The following is a 12,862-nucleotide window of genomic DNA, read 5'->3' as shown; positions in this document are numbered from 1 at the left end:
ATTCCACCCCCCTTCTCATTATACTCCCTCTCTCCTCATCTTTTTAGCTGGGTTGATTTTTATAATATTATATTTATATTATTCAGTTTTATACAGGTTTATGTTTTAATATTGTAAGCTGCTCAAAGTTACGGTGCACTAAGATAGGCATCTAATGAATTTTACAAATAAATAAATAAGTAGAAGGAGTTTGTTTTCAGGAAGATTCAACCATGATTGCCATTTATTCTAGGATGCTGCCTTATACCGAAATAAATCAGTACCATATGTATCAATGTAATTATCTACATAATCAGGGGATTCTTAATCATATGGATTAAGTGTTTCAAGACTTAAGGCTAAGTTCCTCATCCCCTACCCAGAACTACTTGTTTACAATGCTTATGTTCTACCACTGATCCATGGCTCTTCTGGTTTCATATATAGAAAATTCAATAGTCAACAGGCTTTTAAATGAGATAGATAACATATGCATTGTTTCTTTGGTGGGCACCATATTATTCATGCAATACATTCAGTAAGCTATTTGATGTGTTTATGTATGAGCTACTGTATGTTCCTGATTTCATGTCAGCTAAAAAGTAATTTTAGGAATGTAGGATAGAAGCAGCAACAGCATCCTTGCCAGTAAAATTGTGAATAACTGTCTTAAAACCCTTCAGATAAATTTTTCACTGTGATTCTTATAAAATTATGCAGAACTGGCCATCTCTGTAATTCTTATTATTGTGGTTGGGAAGGTGAGAATAAGCAATAAAGATTTGATTAGGATCATCTTATGAATTCATTAGAGAGGCAAGATTCAAACCTAGAAAAACATGGTCTTGTTACTTTGGACCACAGAATATGATTCCAGGACTAGATCATGCCTGTGATCTGTTAGATAGTTATTTCTTCTCTAAACAGCCAATAGATTAGATGTAAATTTGTGGAGTCAGAGCAAATACAATAATTAATAGATACATTTTAATTACCTTTTTAGAAATTAAAAAACCCCACTATATGTGTGCGTGCAGATTGCTATATTTTCTAGCTGCTTCCCCCTCACTTCCCAAAGACATTAACTTCTTATACTCTCATTACAAGATTTTGAATGAATATTTTATTTGACTTTTAAAAGCCATCATCCTTCGTGGGAGAAATTATAATTGGTTTCTCAAATCCTGTCCTACATTTTGCACACAGCCTAATAATTTATCTGTTGAAACAGAAATAATGTCACTGCAGCAAAATCTACAATACAGCACAGGGTTAAACTTCCCAGAATCAAGAATGTGCTGTGGGAAATTTTGTGCCCAGTTCCAATTACTCTTTTAAAGTAACTTTTTACATGTCCAATTAATTTTGATCTACACTCTACCTCTCCACCATTCCCACCTCCATATACAGCATGTACTGCTCCCACGGGATTTTGAAAGGATAGAACAGAGACTAGCTGAAGTCTGAAGTCCATATAAAGTTATTTATTTCCTTAAAAAAAGTCTTAAGAGCTTTGCAAAATAATATTGGAAAACTAGCAATGAAATAGGGTTATATATATATATATATATATATATATATATATATATATATATATATATATATGAATGTTCTTTACACATACGTCCTTATTTTATGTTTTGTATGTATGAATCATCTCAAAGTTCAGATGAGAAAATTGTAGAATGGGGTTCAAATCTTTGCAGGTATTGTTTGCTCTCAGAAAGCAGGAATACCATTTGAGTTTTGCTAGCAAGAGAGAATGTTTTTTAGGGAAGGACATGGTTTATTCATCCTGCAACAGATTTGCATCTTTTAAAGGCTCTTTCATTATTCAGAAGAGATCAAGTTTAGACTTTTAGTCATAGTTAATATCTCCTATTAGCCTGATAAACATATAAAGCTATCCAGGGCCCAGTGCAATTTTGAGATAATCTTGAGAATAATCTTTAAATAATGGGAATGAAAAGCATTAACATTTTTAACAGCACTGTAAGACAGACAGACAGCATCATCTTCTGCTAAGCCAGACATGTCAAACTCGCGACATCACATGACGCTGCGCAACTGTTTTGCCATTGCTGGCAATGGGGTGGGCATGGTTTCTGGATGACGCGTCCAGCCTATGGGCCGGCAGTTTGATACCCCTGTCCTAAGCACTCCAGGACTGCATACAGGTACTCCTCAACTTATGGCCACAATTGAGCCCAAAATTTCTGTGGTTACATGAGACATTTGTTAAGTGAGTTTTGACCCATTTTACAACCTTTCTTGCCCCAGTTGTTAATTGAATCGCTGCATTTGAAAAGTTTGTCACTTGGTTGTTAAGTGAATCTGCCTTCCCCATTGACTTTGCTTGTCAGAAGGTCACAAAAGATGGTCACGTGACTTTGGGACACAGCAACAGTCATAAATATGAACCAGCTGCCAAGCATCTGAATTTTGATCACATGATCATTATTATTATTATTATTATTATTATTATTATTATTATTATTATTATTATTATTATTTATTGGATTTTTATACCGCCCTTCTCCCGAAGGACTCAGGGCAGTGAACAGGGCATATAAATAGAAATACAAAAGTTAAAAAAAAAGGATTACGGTAAATAATTGCCCAATTAAAACAGTCAGAATATAAAAACCCATTAAAACCCTGACATTCCCCCATCAGGCCAGGCCAGCTTGTTCGAATAAATGGGTCTTTAACCCGCACCGGAAGGAGCGAAGATCCGGTGCCATCCGGAGCTCAACCGGCAGTTGGTTCCATAAAGCCAGGGCGCCCACAGAGAAGGCCCTCCCCCTGGGGGCCACCAGCCGGCATTCTCTGACCATGAGGATGCTACAAAGGTTGTAATTGTGAAAAACGGTCATAAGTCACATTTTTCAGTGCTGTTGTTACTTTGAACGGTCACTGAATGAACTGTTGTAAGTCGAGGACTACCTATACAATAAATAATTATTAACGAAGGTAGATGAGTCTCCCACTTCCCGGGTTTGGGGCTGCTGAAAGCAGTAGATTCCTTTGGAGGATAAAAACCAAAACTAAAGTTCAAATGATATTTCATATAATTGAAAACAGTTTTCAGGCCCTCCTAGGGGGGAAAAATACAGAAAAGAACAGAACACTAGATCATATTTAAAAGGAAATGGCTAGCTGGACCTCTGAGGATCAGAGAAATAACAAGGAAAATAATTGTAGTAGTTGGTAGCTGTGCAACTTGATATGGACCAACTAGACAGGCTGACTTATGAAATATGCTCTTTTGAGAGTATGAACCAGAACTATTGCAAAGATACTTCAAGACAATTTTAAGGTATCCCTTCCTCCTCTACCTTCTGGGGGCAAACAATATGACCAATAGCAACATCCTCTCTTACTTTAAAATGTTAGAAAGAAAGCTGACTCTGTCAATAAATAGTTCCACATTATTACTCATTGGCTAGATACAAATGAATCCTAATTGTGGACACAACACCATGTGAGGGTTTTTTGCTTTCCAAGGACTGGACATACCACAACATAGCATATCTGAACATAAGTGCTTTATTGCAATACACGTCTTCCCCAGCAACAGGCTATTGCTCTGGGTCAACCCCACCTTCCAGACCAGGTAATATTGCCACAAAAATACGCCTTTAATACTCTGTCCTTTGTACTAAGTCTTTTAATACTCAATTCAATCTCAATTTCTACAAAGCAGCACACAATGTTTGCCTTTTTCCAAAAATTCGTGTACTAGTTGGGTTGAGGTGCTGTTTCAGTGCGGTTACTCCTTTTCTCATTGCTATCAAGCTCCTGGCAAAGTTTCAAGGTCCAGGCCGGACTCCCCACCAGAATGTCCCACTCATCCTAGCTTGTGATCCAAGCAGTTAAATGAGTTCTCTTGCCTGCTTGTAACAGCTGCCGATCTCCAGACATTGCCTCCATTTCCCACCTCTGGAAATAACCATTTACTTTGCTCATCATTTTTCCTCCTACACCCATCCCTCCCTCCACTCTGTCTTAGCATTTGCTTTTGTATGCTAAAAGCCTGGGTTCAGTGAGGCTGTCCCTGGACATCAGCATATTCTTGAAAAAAAAATCAAGGAGTGCTGCTCATTTATCACAGGCAGCTGCAAAATCAGCTTGGATGCTTGGGAATAATGGGTTATGTTATGTGTGAAGGTGTGAATGCAAGAGGGAAGAGTTTCTGCATGAATGCAAGCAGCCCCAACTTGACTCCCTCACAGGGAGGGAGGGGTCTGTAAAGGGCAGCAAAAGTCTGTAAAGGGCAGCAAAAGTAATAAGGAGAATTATAAAGGGAGACTGAAGTAACATGAAATATTTAGCCTTGATAAAAGAAGGCTATGGACAAATATGAATGTACTCCTCAAATACCTGAGGGATTCATACAAAGATCTATTTATCATATTTATTTATTTCCAGACAGAGATCTCTATCGGATCTGTCATCAGATCTGTCAGAGTATAGAACAAAAAATAATATAGGAAGTTATGTACCAGTTAAATGTCAAAAATACTCCTTATAGTAAGAGCAGTTTGATTGTAAGAGTTATTACTAAGACAGGTTATGAATTCCTCTACATAGGAAGCATTCAAAAGAAATTGGGCAGCTATCTGGTCAGAGAGGCTTTAATTTGAATTTCTGCATCAAGCAGGGGGTAAGATTCAATGACATAAATTTTCCCATATAACTCTGTGTTGTTATTGCAACATCTCAACCAGAGCACATCTGTGTTGGGTGTCCTTGCAGATAACTGTTGGATCCAAGTTTGAGACAAACATTCCCCTAAAACAGGGGTAGGCAACCTTGGCTCTTTTATGACTCATGGACTTCAACTCCCAGAATTCCTGAGCCAGCACAACTGGCTCAGGAATCCTGGGAGTTGAAGTCCACAAGTCATAAAAGAGCCAAGGTTGCCTATCCCTGCCCTAAAACAATACTTTTAGCAAGTTGTCAGCCTTTCCCAGTAGTGTTTTCAAGAAATTGCAGTATGTTTCCTCTAGCATCTTGTCATTCTGAGCTGGAGACAAAGAAGCCTTCCAACTTTCCTGTTTCTGGAAGGACTGCAACTAAAAGATAGCATTTGGTATCTGAAGCTTCAAGGGGTTCCAGTTGGTAAGAAATTCTGAAGCACCTTGGACCTCTTTCTCCCATTTGATTAGGTACATTGGCGATAAAGGCAGTTTTTATTTCCATTCTAATCATGATAAGTTGGTGGCTCACTGGTGAATGTTGATGGTAAACTATTGAAGATCTCAAATCTTCACCATTGCAGAAATCATGCACAAATTCTGGATTAGTCAGCTCTGTATAAATGGTTACAAGTCTGTACTAATGCCAAACCCATTATTTCCCTGGACAGTGCTCCACTTAAAACCTTTCACTTTATTTGTGAGATATCACAAATAGTTATTGATGAGTACATTGCCTTATTCTGTAAGTCTCACTCTTCCCTGTCACTCTTGCAGTCAATCTGAACAACACAATCCCCGTTTATCTTTGTATGCTTTTAACCTTATGGCATTTCTCAATCCCATTCCTGATTCTCTTACTTTTCTAGTGTATCGGCGGAAACACCAAGAGCTGCAAGCTGTGCAGATGGAGTTACAGAGCCCTGAGTACAAGCTGAGCAAGCTGCGTACTTCCACAATTATGACAGACTATAACCCCAATTACTGCTTTGCAGGAAAAACTACTTCCATTAGTGACCTCAAAGAGGTGCCCCGGAAAAATATTTCTTTGATAAGGTAAAGCAATCTGCCTGGCTTCTTTATGCTCACATCTAGTTGCTAGAAGTGTGGGCACACCAATTCACATGTGCACTTTTGCTTGGTCTCAGAAGTCACACAATAATCCTCAGGCTCCCAAAATTGTACTTCTCAAATGAGGTGGAGAATAATTGAAATCTAGTCAGATCTAGCAGTTCTTAAGCTTGAGTGTTAAATCTCTTTCCTATGATTGATTGAAAAGGCCATCTTTTCTAGGAGTTGAAGTCCACTCATTTTAAAGACAGCGAGGTTCAGAAACACCACTTTCAGTTTAATATACAGTATTAGTGGTAGCTGCAAGGTCATTTTAATTGGTAAACTTGGAGGATAATGATGTCTAATTGCTGGCATGCTATGTGGCCCTAATTCACTAAGAAAGCAAAACATCAACAACCAAACTCAAAATCTTAATCAAATGTCTAGAAAGTGTAATATAATTCAAGCAACACTCCTAATGTATTGTATCTATACAGAAGGGGCATGAAGGACAAAGCAAAACCTTTACCTTATGGCTTATATGATTCTGGATGGAGAAGCTTAAATAGTGCAATATACAGATACTGTATAACAGACATGACAAACTTGCGACGTCACGTGTCATCGCACAACGTATCGGAGCTTTTTCTCCATTGCCGGCAATGGGGTGGGCACGGTTTTGTCGTGATGTGTCCAGCCCACAGGCCAGCAGTTTGACACCCCTGCTAAGGAGAACCCTACTGGCAGAGTCTAGCCATCTCTTCCTGCAAAGCTTATTAGAGGACTGTGAATTTCACAAACAAGACATACATCCAATAGGACTCTGCCAATTGTGTTCCACAGCAAATAATATATAGATAACTTATAGCCATGTCACTATTTCTTACAAAGACAATGCTTCCTCTCTAAAGATATCCTGTGGAGACTGATTTTGACTACAGCTGCTATCGTTTCCAAATGGGGTTTACTATTTTTCCCTCTTGTTTATCATTTAATTTTTGACCTGAAATTCCTAGTATTTGTTCTAGGGGCACAATCCAGATATTCAATCCAGATATTCATCATTTAAATGTGCAATCCAACTACCCAGTCAAATCACTTGACAGATTTTTTTCTCCGAAAACATATCCGAGTCACTTTCCACTGAAGCTGCTAGTGTCATACCCATCAGGACACCTTCTCTGCCACTAACCTGGATTTCTTTCAAAGCAAGTATCTTAAGCAGATGGGAAGCCTTAAGGGATTTATATTGGGAAAACATAGCAAAGGAAAAGGCATTCTTACAAAAATAACCATCCTCTAATACTGCTCCATTTGGACTCTTCGGAAGATGCTATAAATTTTTTAAAAATCTGGGAAGAAATGCCTATCACACACACACACACACATACATATATTGATACGCATATGCACGTACATGGATATACAATGGGGCAGAATCATAAGTCAACTTGTTTCTTTTGATTTTCAAGCTAACTTGCTAATGAAGACAGGTGTTTTCCTACTTTCTGCCATTGACATCCTACATTAAATAGTTAGTAAATGCCGCAGGATGGTAGAGAATTATAAAGCTTCTGCCTCTTCTATTTGAACTGTGTTTAGCTTCCCACCCCTCCAGACCACTGACCTTAACAATTATCCTCCTTATTTTGCTTTTACAGCCAGCATGCACAACGTTAGTTGGTAGTTTTACAGTATTAGGAAAAATCAACTATGGTGTTTTTCACCTTGTGAGAAATTGCATTCTGAAAGTATGCAATGTACTAGGAACAAAAGTATCACTGTTTAAACTTAAAACTAAATCAAAAATTGAAAAGAATTGAAGAAGTAAGCCTCTTGATAGCCTCATCATTCCATTATTGGGTATTAATTTTATAAGTTCTAGTTATAAAATTCTGCAAGATAAGCTTTTTAAGGCAACACTATGAGGCTCAGAAAAACCCTCCCCTTCTTCTCCCCTCTTTACATTAGTTTGTGTAATAAAAATTGCTTGATTTTTTATTATTTTTTTATGTTGGAAGGGGGCTATCTGTGATGTTCTGTTTTTTCAGTTTCTTACTGTTTCCTGCCATTCTGAAGAATGATTTTTATTCTCTCCTATCTGTATACAACCAGCCAAGCTTACAATTCCTACACAAGTGGAGAGAACTTGCTTTTCCCTTTAAATACTCTACAAGCAGCTCTACAAATTTTTTTTTAAAAAAACTGCCTAAAAAAGTTTTTTTCAACTCAACAATCCCTCAACCATATTATGCTTCTGAACCTATCACTACCTCTTGGGATTTGGTTGGTATTGCCACATAGAATATTATTATTTTTTTACATCTTTATTAATTGCATCCTGGAATGAACAGTGACCGAAAATCTGTATAATGAGCACACAGGAGAAAATATATAATAGAAAGGTGTATGATTTATTTATTAGTTCACTGTTTTTCAATTTTCCTAAATAATTAACCCTCCAATCCTCTTTATGAAACTTGGGCAGTGTCTACAGACCCAGAGTTAATCTACAGTGAATCTTACCTCTAATATAAAATTATTTATTTCCACTTTAAGGGCCTAAAAGGCTAATATTGCAACCAGAAGACTGTAGTTAGCAATTGCAAGAGCAGCTGACACAGAGATCAATTTGGTCATTTGGATGGATGACATAAGTCAGGAGAGACACAGGGGGAATTTGATTTGGTTCATGTTTCTGTGCCACTGAGCACCATTTTTAATACAAGCAACTGTAGTTTCATTCTGAATATCTGGGTAGGGAATTAGTGGCACCGGATAAAATGACTGCATAATACAGTTTCCATCTGATCCAAACTTCTTTCCTATCTTCCCCTTCATCCTTAATATGAATGCCATATTAAGGTTCAAGGCTGAACAAAAGTTTATACTTTGCTCGTGTTGCTATTATCCAATAAAGTCATCCCTATTTGGTTCCATCTTCTTTTCAAGATCTTCTTGAAGATGGTGAGGTTCAAAATTAGGTTAAACATTTAGGCTTATATACCACCCCATAGCATTTAGGCTTATATACCACCCCATAGCATTTAGGCTTATATACCACCCCATAGCATTTAGGCTTATATATCACCCCATACCATTTAGGCTTATATACTATCCCTTAGTGCTTTACAGCACTGTCTGGGTGGTTTATCTGAAGAAGCATTATTTGCATATTTCCCCCAACAATCTGGGTCCTCATTTTGCTGAACACAGAAGGATGGATGGCTGAGTCAACCTTGAACTCTGTCAAGATTGAACTTCTGGCTGTGGGCAGAGTTTGCCTGCAATACTGCACCTTAACCAACATTAATAAGATCAACTGCATTCTACTTATTTATTATATTGTTGAAATGGTTCCTGGATGGAACTACTGACAAGAGTTGTTGTTATGAAGCATATTGTTAAAAAAAGAATCAGGTTTTAGATGTCACAAGATTTGGGGGTGGTGTGTTTGACATTGCTGACATTGCTTGCTGGTTTGTTTTTCTTAGGTTCCAAAAAAACTAGTACACCTACCTCTTTTGGAAACTGTGGCATTCTAGTTCTCCTTTTCCCACCCAATTCACTGGAGGCAGTAAAAATAATGAACTAGAACTGGAATGTAATTATTGACTACATGAGAATCAATAAACTGGCACTCATAGTTTCACAATATTTTTAGGTATTTCCAAGAGTGCTTTCTAAACAGCCTGGGTTGGCATGCCAACTCGCATTTCTAATGTAGCTTCTATTACCCTGATTTGCTAACTTCTAAATTTTAGAATTATAGAATAATGTACCATATAGTAATATATCCATAGGACTTCTTTTACATATAATGTGAAAACTGTAATTATTTCAGATAACTGGGAAATAGGCAGTTCTCCTGTGTTTATAATATATGTGCTGTCTTGGTTCCTGCTTATTTCAGGATCCAGAGTATGGGTTCTTATCTTTCAAGGTATGCATAACTTGAAAGAATAACAAGATGTAACATTTCAGGGGGAAAAGATTCTAACCTAGTTGACATCCTGCTGTGCTAGGATTTTTTTAAAACTTGGAATGATGTTTTTTCTTCATAGGATATTTAAAAATTGAACTCCCTTATAGGCATGTGAATGAAATCCATTCTAGCATAGAAAACCATGACTGAGTCTCATCCATTTTAAACCTGAAAAAAGCAAACCTAGGTATTTCATACTTGATAAGGCTTACACGAATCTTGTTCTCTATTATCAAAAATTGTTGTTCTTTTGTATATAACAGCTGCTGGTACTGCAAATGACAGAAGAAAGACTGGCAGTGGTATGACTATGTGGGTCTAGTGAAATTGGCTCCTTTTTTAAAATATCTCCCCAGTAGCTCCTATATCCAATAGTAAGACTTCATTAAGAAATATTTCACTATTTACCTAATACTAGTTCAATGCAGTTAATAAAACACGAAGTCTTTTCCATTTGAACATTCTAGTATATATTTAAGAATATATATTGTAAGAATTGTGCCTTTGGCTTATGTCAAAATCATCTTCCCTTTTCTGATCTTGTCAGGGGTCTAGGCCATGGAGCTTTTGGGGAAGTGTATGAAGGTCAGGTGATTGGGATCCCCACCGACCCCACTCCTCTTCAAGTGGCTGTAAAAGTAAGTTTGGGTGAGACAAATCTGCCTCATGGGACATACCTCGTCAAAGAAAGGACTATGGTTGAGTTCATTTTCTAGTTTCTCTGAGGGAAAAATGGTGAATGTATTCCTGATTATGGACACAGTGGTATGAAGAATCCAGAACTGCCACACAGGTTATTATTGCTAAAGTTCATAAAAGTTATTAATTTTCATTCACAAGAATGTTTTTTTTTTTTTGCAATTCTGGTTCTTTCAAATATAACTGATCCCAAGCAAGAAATACTTTTGATTGTGTTCTCCTCTCTAGTGTCCTCCAGATGTATTGTCATTGTGACTCTCATAACTTCTATATCAGTGGCTGTTGTCCATGGTGGTTGGGAATTATGACCATTTAATCTGGCACCTATAGAACTATCATTTGGGAAGCTGGCTCAGACTTTTTCCTATTCAACATCCTTATCCTGTCACAGTTCACCACCCTATGTTGTTATTGATGTGCGAACAGAAAGATGACATTTTTCTCTAGTAGAGTGATGGAAGAAAATGTTTGTGGTTATTACTGTCTGAGACATATATATTAAATCCAGATTTTTTTTCTGATAGTATGCTTTCTCAACTTGGAGATTGCAAATGGTGTTGAACTGCATTTCTCATCATTCCACCCAGACTATGCTAAATAGTCAATTTTCTATATAGAATTTATACGGGGAGTTTCTATAAATAATTTCTAATAGAGAGTTTCTAAAGATTTAGGTATCTTTTAAATGGCTTAGAATTGTCTTTGGAAAGGTGGCATATAAAAAACTTTCCACATGAAAGAAATTTCACTTTCCTTTTTTCTTGACTAGACATTACCAGAGGTTTGCTCAGAGCAAGATGAGTTGGATTTCCTGATGGAAGCTCTTATAATAAGGTATGTTAATTCAAATTGATTGCCCGCTTTTCTACCTTAAACACACATTTACTAGTATTAAAAGCACTGGTCATTTTTACTCTCCAGATTTTATACAGATGAATCACATATAATGCTGTACAATTGACCAAAGCAATTGCATTTCTCTTATTTTCTACAAACTTTACCATCTGCCTATAGGATTGTTCTCTATCAGGACTATCATTCATAAGAGATGGGGCTAAGATTATCTCCTAAGCATAACACTGAGATTAGCTTAAAATCTCAGCTTTCCTGGTTTGTTAAAAGAGTCTCTTAGGAATACTTGAAATTCTCAGCATAGTAAAGAATAACATTTTTGCAAAGTGCATATTCGATTTCAGTGATAGTAATAATTTTGTAATTACCACCAAAATATCATAAGACTAACTTTATTCACTATTTCTTTCTTTCTTGGAGGGGAAGAAAATGGTTATTTTATTTTATTATTATTTTCCATATTAAAAAAAATCACTGACCAAATTATTATTTGGGTTCCAATATTCTTCTATAGTCCAATCCATCAGCAGTTTGCTTTTGACCACCAGACTACATTGATCTGGCTTAACACAAATAGTGATCTGCAATTTTATAATGTCCACTGTGGCCAAATGTGATGGGCACTGAGTCCAATGCGCCATGAGAGCAAGAGAGCTAAAAAAAAAAACCACAAACTCAATCTGTGTCTTTTGCATTAAAAAAAATTTTCCTCCTCAATCTTCCTTGCAGCAAGTTCAATCACCAGAATATTGTACGCTGCATTGGAGTGAGCTTACAAGCTCTGCCTCGCTTTATTTTGCTGGAGCTTATGGCTGGAGGAGACTTGAAATCTTTCCTGAGGGAGACACGGCCAAAGCCGGTAAGAAAAAAATTATAGTTCAGTATAGTCTCAGCTTCCAGTTCACATTGAAAGTTTTACCTAACTTAAATATAGCCTACTTCTTTTTGCCAATGTTCCAATATTTGCTTTTAAAAGCTGCAGTGCATTACAAGAATTTTTAGTACTTTGACAGATTAAATTGAGCAGGTCTTATGTTGCTGATTAGGGAAGTGAACAATAGATTGATTAAGTGAACAATTCACCAGCAATTACTCTGGAGGAAAGTTGATTTAGCATATATTTAGGAGCAACATTTCGCACATAAAGTGAACCAACTCTAACTCTCCTACTGTTGGTGTATTGCTGATTCAAAGACTAGCCTGCACTAAAAGATAGCGCACTATTACTACTCTATAAGAGCAATGTTATATAATTCCAGGGACTATTCTTCACTTGTGCAACTCTACGAGAATTCTACAGGTTCCAGAATTCTTAGCCAGCATGGGGGGCAAATTTAGCATTGACAAAGGGAATTCTGGGAAATAATGGAGGGCAGTAGGTTAGTGAAGGTTATTTTATTAGTTATATCAGACATTGCTTCCATGTTTGCCAAGTAGGATGAAAGACTACTTAAAGTAGACTACTGCTGGTGATTCCAAAGAAATAATTCTATGTACCTTGAACATTGAAGATACATAGGATTATTTCTCATGCATAACAAAACAGCATTGCTGAAATAAAATCAAGACGATATAATTCCATTATTATGGTTGA

General features: G+C 36.9%; 1 protein-coding gene across 1 annotated transcript in view; it reads left to right on the top strand.

Annotated features, from left to right (window-relative positions):
• Positions 1 to 12,862, top strand: part of ALK (ALK receptor tyrosine kinase) — a gene marked incomplete at both ends in the record, with an annotated part of 680,504 nt that overhangs the window by 654,676 nt on the left and 12,966 nt on the right. The window contains 4 exons of the mRNA XM_081312714.1: positions 5,549 to 5,735; positions 10,265 to 10,355; positions 11,186 to 11,250; positions 11,998 to 12,127. Of these exons, the coding sequence (XP_081168840.1) occupies positions 5,549 to 5,735; positions 10,265 to 10,355; positions 11,186 to 11,250; positions 11,998 to 12,127 (473 nt within the window). The remainder of the gene's footprint in view (positions 1 to 5,548; positions 5,736 to 10,264; positions 10,356 to 11,185; positions 11,251 to 11,997; positions 12,128 to 12,862) is intronic.

The sequence above is a fragment of the Vipera berus genome, assembly GCF_964194415.1.
Source record: "Vipera berus genome assembly, chromosome: 1".
NCBI classification, from domain to species: domain Eukaryota; kingdom Metazoa; phylum Chordata; class Lepidosauria; order Squamata; family Viperidae; genus Vipera; species Vipera berus.
Note: the sequence above shows the minus strand (reverse complement) of the source record. Positions and strands in the feature narration are given on the sequence as shown.